At 34.5% G+C, this 6,105-nt stretch overlaps 1 protein-coding gene across 2 annotated transcripts in view; it reads left to right on the top strand.

Moving 5' to 3' along the window:
• The window catches only part of LOC107675129 (protein TANC1-like), a 200,668-nt gene that overhangs the window by 179,132 nt on the left and 15,431 nt on the right, over nucleotides 1–6,105 (top strand). For both annotated transcript variants that reach the window (XM_016469356.1, XM_016469354.1), the window contains one exon: nucleotides 1,417–1,495. In XM_016469356.1, coding sequence (XP_016324842.1) covers nucleotides 1,417–1,495 — 79 coding nt within the window. The remainder of the gene's footprint in view (nucleotides 1–1,416; nucleotides 1,496–6,105) is intronic.

Below are 6,105 nucleotides of genomic sequence, written 5' to 3'. Positions count from 1 at the left end.
GGCTTCCCCAAGTCAGCCGGCAGTTAATGTGGCAAGCCGAAAGGACGTTAATGTGGCAAGACGAAAGGACGTTAATGTGGCAAGCCCGAAGGACGTTAATGTGGCAAGCCCAAAGGACGTTAATGTAGCAAGCCCTAAGGACATTAATGTGGCAAGCCCGAAGGACGTTGATGTGGCAAGCCCGAAGGACGTTAAAGTGGCAAGCCCAAAGGACGATAGTTCTCTGTCCGCCTGTGAACGTCTTCCTGTGTTCCTCTCCCTTGGTTCCTTGGTGCAAATAAAGTCTTGGTAAAGTATTCTCCAGTGTCTCCTCGTTCCTCATGTGTGTGCATCGTGACACCATGAAACTGTTATTTTATTAACTATATTTCTTTGTCCTTATGACACTATTTCATTTTTTTCCTTGCATTTTTCCTTGTACCCAGCGTGAATGTGAATCGACGGCAGTGTTATTTTAGTACCATTGATATACTATTATAGTTTTTGCTAATATTTTTAATAACTGTAAATTTTATTTTATATTTTCTGTTTTCTCTATAGTTTTAGTTTAATTTTAATTTAGTTGTTTTTATTAGTGTTTTTATAATTGTAAAAGTTTATTTTATTTGATATTTTCAGTTTTCTCTAATTTGTTTAATTTTAATTGTGATGTTTTTATTAGTGTTTTTATAATTTTAAAAGTTTATTTTATTTGATATTTTCAGTTTTCTCTATAATTTGTTTTATTTTAATTTAGTTGTTTTATTAGTGTTTTTATCGTTTTAAAAGTCTATTTTATTTAATATTTTCTGTTTTCTCTATAATTTGTTTAATTTTAATTTTGTTGTTTTAGTGCTTTTATAATTTGAAAAGTTTATTTTATTTTATTTTATATTTTCTGTTTTCTCTATAATTTGTTTAATTTTAATTTTGTTGTTTTAGTGCTTTTATAATTTGAAAAGTTTATTTTATTTTATTTTATATTTTCTGTTTTCTCTATAATTTTAGTTTAATTTTTATTTTGTTGTTTTTATTAGTGTTTTTATAATTTTAAAAGTTTGTATTAGCATTTATTTATTTTAGTACAAAAATGAGAAATGTCTCTGAAATAAAATAAGGTTAAAGTTTTTTTTATTTATTATTATTTCAGCTAAAGATTGTATTTCAAGTAACAAAAATGTTTTGCATGGTTTTAGTTTTAGTTAAATATAATAACTCTGAACGACCGTCAGACTGTCATTCTTAAAATCAATTTGAATCATGTTACCATGTTGTAGTTCCTCATTAAATTCCCAGCCACTGGAGAGTAACTTCACCAAAGCCAATTTTTCCCCACATGTGGCGTTTAATGACCCTGGTTTCAGCCCGTATCTGATTCTTCATTTGCTGTTCTGTTCTAATACTGCGTTTGATTGATGTGAGCTGGTGTTTTGGCAGGTGCTGGAAGGCTTGTTGACGTTGAATAATGAACTGGCGGTGCAGATTGATGCCCATGACACACTGTGGGGCGAAACAGGTACGTTCAGTTCTTCTTCGTGTTTTTATCTCTCGTCTCTCTCACAGTGTCATTATTTCTGTTCCATTAGGAGTCAGAATTGCAGTCAGTGGGAAGCTTGTAGTGAATTGTGGGTGTCTGTAGATACATACATCATCAGTAACGAGCCATGCACTGCAAAAAATGGCTTATCTTACTTAGTATTTTTGTCTTGTTTCTAGTCAAAATATCTAAAAATTCTTAAATCAAGATACTTTTACTAGATAAGCCAAATGACTTAAGATATTTAGTCTTGTTTCCAGGGGAAAAAAAACTAAATTAAGTGCATTTTGCTTAAAACAAGTAAAATTATCTGCCAGTGGGGTAAGTAAAATACTCTTGTTTTAAGAATGTAAATGAGAAAATTAAAAATGAGGCAGATAATTTTACTTGTTTTAAGCAAAATGCACTTAATTTCGTTTTTTTTTTCCCCTGGAAACAAGACTAAATATCTTAAGTCATTTGGCTTATCTAGTAAAAGTATCTTGATTTAAGAATTTTTAGATATTTTGACTAGAAACAAGACAAAAATACTAAGTAAGATAAGCCATTTTTTGCAGTGTGGGATAAGGCTGCACGATCTTGGTATTTTTAGCCTTTTTAAAGGTGTTCTATATATGGCTCAAAATCTGTAATTAAATGTCAAATCATGTAAAAATGCAACATCTTTTATTGGAAGACTAAACAACATTTGATCCAATTTTGATAATTGCTTTAATCTTTTAAACAACTGAGAAGTTGAGAGAAGTAAAAATCACCTGTCAATTTCAGTGATGTAAATATATACTTACGTGCATGTATGTATTACGAAGGTTAAGTCTCTGACAGACAGCTAGTTCTTCTCGGAAAGCGATGATGTAGTCAAAACATCTGTAGTGTGTGAAGTGTGTGTACTTGCTAGATCTCTGCTTCTCGTAAATACTAGCGTGTTTTGTCAAGTCAAGTCACCTTTATTTGTACAGCGCTTTATACAATACTGATTGTGTCAAAGCAGCTTTACAGTGTTAAACAGGAAAATAGTCTGTCAATAATGCAAGACGACAATAACAAAGAGTAATTTTTCCAGCTAAAGTCAGTTCAGTGCTGATTCAGTGCTGTCATCATCCAGTTCAGCTCTCAAATTTTTATTGTGCACGTTATTTTTTGACAGACATCCATGTTGTGATATTAAAATGATGTAGATTTGAAAACAGATGGATCATAAGTTGATAATTATTTATTTCTTAGCCAGCAAGTATTCAGTGAAGTGATTGATGGCTTTGAGTGTGTTATGTCCATGTTTTTATTCCAACCGACAGCCAGCCTAGGTTTTTGACGGACGTGATAACGTGCATAAGGGGGAACTGTTTGATTTTAGGGTATTATAAAATGTGCTGGAGATGGTCAAAATGCTTTATGCGTAGTTCATTATACTTATTTTACAGAATGAAGTTTATTTCACAGCTTAAATTACGTTACTCAGAGACTGACATGTTTGGCTTGTAGAAAACGTTACATTTAGCCGTTGCAAATTAATTGACTTTTTCGGTGGTTTTGACGCACAGTTGTGTTTAAAGTCTGTTACAGGCTTTAAACAAAAATATTTTATTTTAACCCATGAAAATGCAGATCCAGTTTTTTTGGGGGGCACTTTAAAGAAGCTTTTGTGCAATGGAAAATCTCTATGGAAGTTCTTCAAGGAACCATAATGGCAGCAAAAAAACAACAACATGTATTTATTTGATTATTTATTTACTTTATATAAGAGTGAAGAGTGATGCATCTAACACTGGCCTCTCTATTGCTAAATCCTTAGTGATTTATATACTCTCTTTAGGTTAAGTAAAGTAAATCACTAATAATCCAGCATTGTGAGCAGACGTCTCAGGACCGATATTGTTGGATAAGCTGTTATTGTCATCTCTGGTGCTGTTCGAAGGGGTTTGTGACAGACTAGCGCTGTGATGATGAGTGACTCAGCTGCGTGTGCAGTCTGATGCTGCTCTACATTATGATTATTCGAGTTTAAGGTTTGCTGTAGATTGTGAGTTTGAGATGTGGCTGCAGTCACGAGTCCATTAAGGTCAGACGTGGGCATTCATCTCATTTAATTACACATCTCTGCATCCGATGTGACCTTCAGTGGCTTTATGTGCCGCTGTAAAGGAAGAGATACCGCTGTATTGTATCTATTGTGAGATAGAGGGAGAAATGAAGTCAATTATCCAGAAGAGACTGTGAAAAATCCTAGATTTAATCTTTAAAACAAACCGTGTGCATCTCAGCGGTTTAAGGAACGCAAAAGATAAATACAAGACCTTGAGCTAATAAGTGCATCGTCACTTTAATGACTTTTTATGATGAATGTTTGATTATTTAATTGGTACTTATTGTACATTTACTGTATGGTGAAGCTTGCATTTCATTCATGGTACACATACTGTACGTGGGTGGTCGTGTGTTTAAATGCATTCATCTTTCTGAAGCTGTAGTAGTTTAGTTTCAATAAGAGCTCTGTGTTCACTGAGGAGGAAGTTTTGAGTTACAGTATGAGATAGAAAGCTTCAGTATATGACATGAGGCCACACAGATGCATTATTTATGTGTGTTTGTGGTGTGTGTGCATTGAGGAAGCCAGCAGAAAGTTGAACCCGAACCGATATTCAACAGATACGAGTGTTAAAGCAACACAGGCCTTTCTCCAGGCAGCTGTTTACCTCAGAAAACCTGAAACGAGACACCTTCTCACTGAACATGGGTTTTCCTTTGGCTTTCTAAGAGTTATTTTAGAAATTATTTTAATTTCCAGGCATGGGGAAAAAAAATCTTAATAAAAAATGTAATTATAAGAAATTGCTTTTAGTATTTTAAATTGATTACAAATAAAATATATTTAATTTTCTTTTTTTTTTCTTGTTTTTGTTTTTTTAATACATTTTTTAAATGTATACTTTATTTTTTAAATTGATTTTATAATAATGAATAAATCCTTTCATTAATTCAATATGGATTTCAAGGCCTGGAAAAATCATGAAAATGTATTTAAATCTTTTAGTATCTAAATATAAACATAAATATTTTATTAACTGCAGATTGTTCTTTGACAGTGTAATCTTTGTAAAATTATTATAAGTCTAGTAATCATCAATGACTGAAAAAAAGAAAATACAGTAGGAACCCTGAATTTGAACCTTGTGCATGAAACAATATGAATTCATTTCTTTAAAATCATTCCCCATAAAGAGAAATACGGGCTAGGTTCAGGTGCTGACTGTTTTTTAGAAGCGGTTCTTCAGCACCAGAAGAGCAGAGATGTTCATTTCTTTTGAGTACTCTTGAGTTCTTTAATCTTCAGACCAGGATCAAACCTCTCTGGTCCTGGACCAAGCAGAGCTCAGGTGGTCATTTCCTTTATCAGACCTCCAAACACATCTTTCTCAAGCGCTCTGGATTCAGCAGATCCATTATAAAAGGCTTTGGGGAAAACTTGTGGGTTTTCTCCTGTTCAGATGTGTATTTCCCTGAGTAAACTTTGTCAGTGTGCTGGCTTTTGTTTTTGTGTTATTGATTATCAAGCCCATAATTGTGTTTCTTCATTGTTGGAATTGCAGTCCTGCTAAACGCTTTTTAGTGAAACTGTTATGATGCACTGAAATGAAATTCAGTGTGGCTGAATTTTATTCCTCTGATTGCAGAGTGTCTAATTAATTACTATGTGTTGTCATCAGATAAAGTTGTAATGTTTCTAATGTTGCTTGGATGGATGGATGGATGGATGGATGGATAGATAGATAGATGGACAGATGGACGGACGGACGGACGGACAGACAGATAGACGGATGGATAGTTAGATGGATGGATAGACGGAATGATGGATAGTTAGATGGATGGATGAATAGATGGACGGATAGATGGATGATGGATGGATTGATGGACAGACGGACGGATAGATGGCTATATGGATGGATGGATGATGGATAGATGGATATAGATTTCCTGTTTCTCGGCACAATGAACTCTATGTCAGAAGATCAGAGAGATCTGGATTCCTATGATTTGAGCTCTTTGATTTGTGTCAGATTTTTTGTGTGGATCCAGACCGCAAATTCAGTGTTTATAGATGCATTGTGGGGGATCGTGTGGTTCTGCTCAGGTTAGCAGTCGCCGTCCATGTTGAAGCGGTTTGGTGATTGTCACTTCTCTTGTTCCTTCTTCTTCTTCTTGTTTCTTGAGCTCTCGCTGTCTGATGGATGAGCTGCACTGTCAGACAGACAGATAGATCTGTTAGCATTGACCTACACATGAATCTCCAGCTAAGAGCCACTGTGGAATATTAGATCTGCTCTGCAAAACATTAAAGGGGTCATATGACATTGCTAAAAAGAACATTATTTTGTGTATTTGGTGTAATGCAATGTGTTTATGCGGTTTAAGGAAAAAAAAAACACATACTGTACATTATTGTTGCTCCTCTATGCCCCGCCTTTCTGAAACGCGTCGATTTTTACAAAGCTCATTGTTCTGAAAAGCGAGGTGTACGCTGATTGGCCAGCTATCCAATGCATTGTGATTGGCCGAATACCTCAAGCGTGTGACGGAAATGTTACGCCCCT

This window comes from Sinocyclocheilus anshuiensis, unplaced genomic scaffold, assembly GCF_001515605.1.
Source record: "Sinocyclocheilus anshuiensis isolate Anshui unplaced genomic scaffold, SAMN03320099.WGS_v1.1 scaffold1005, whole genome shotgun sequence".
In the NCBI taxonomy this organism is placed as follows: Eukaryota; Metazoa; Chordata; class Actinopteri; order Cypriniformes; family Cyprinidae; genus Sinocyclocheilus; species Sinocyclocheilus anshuiensis.
This window is presented reverse-complemented; position numbering and strand designations above follow the sequence as displayed.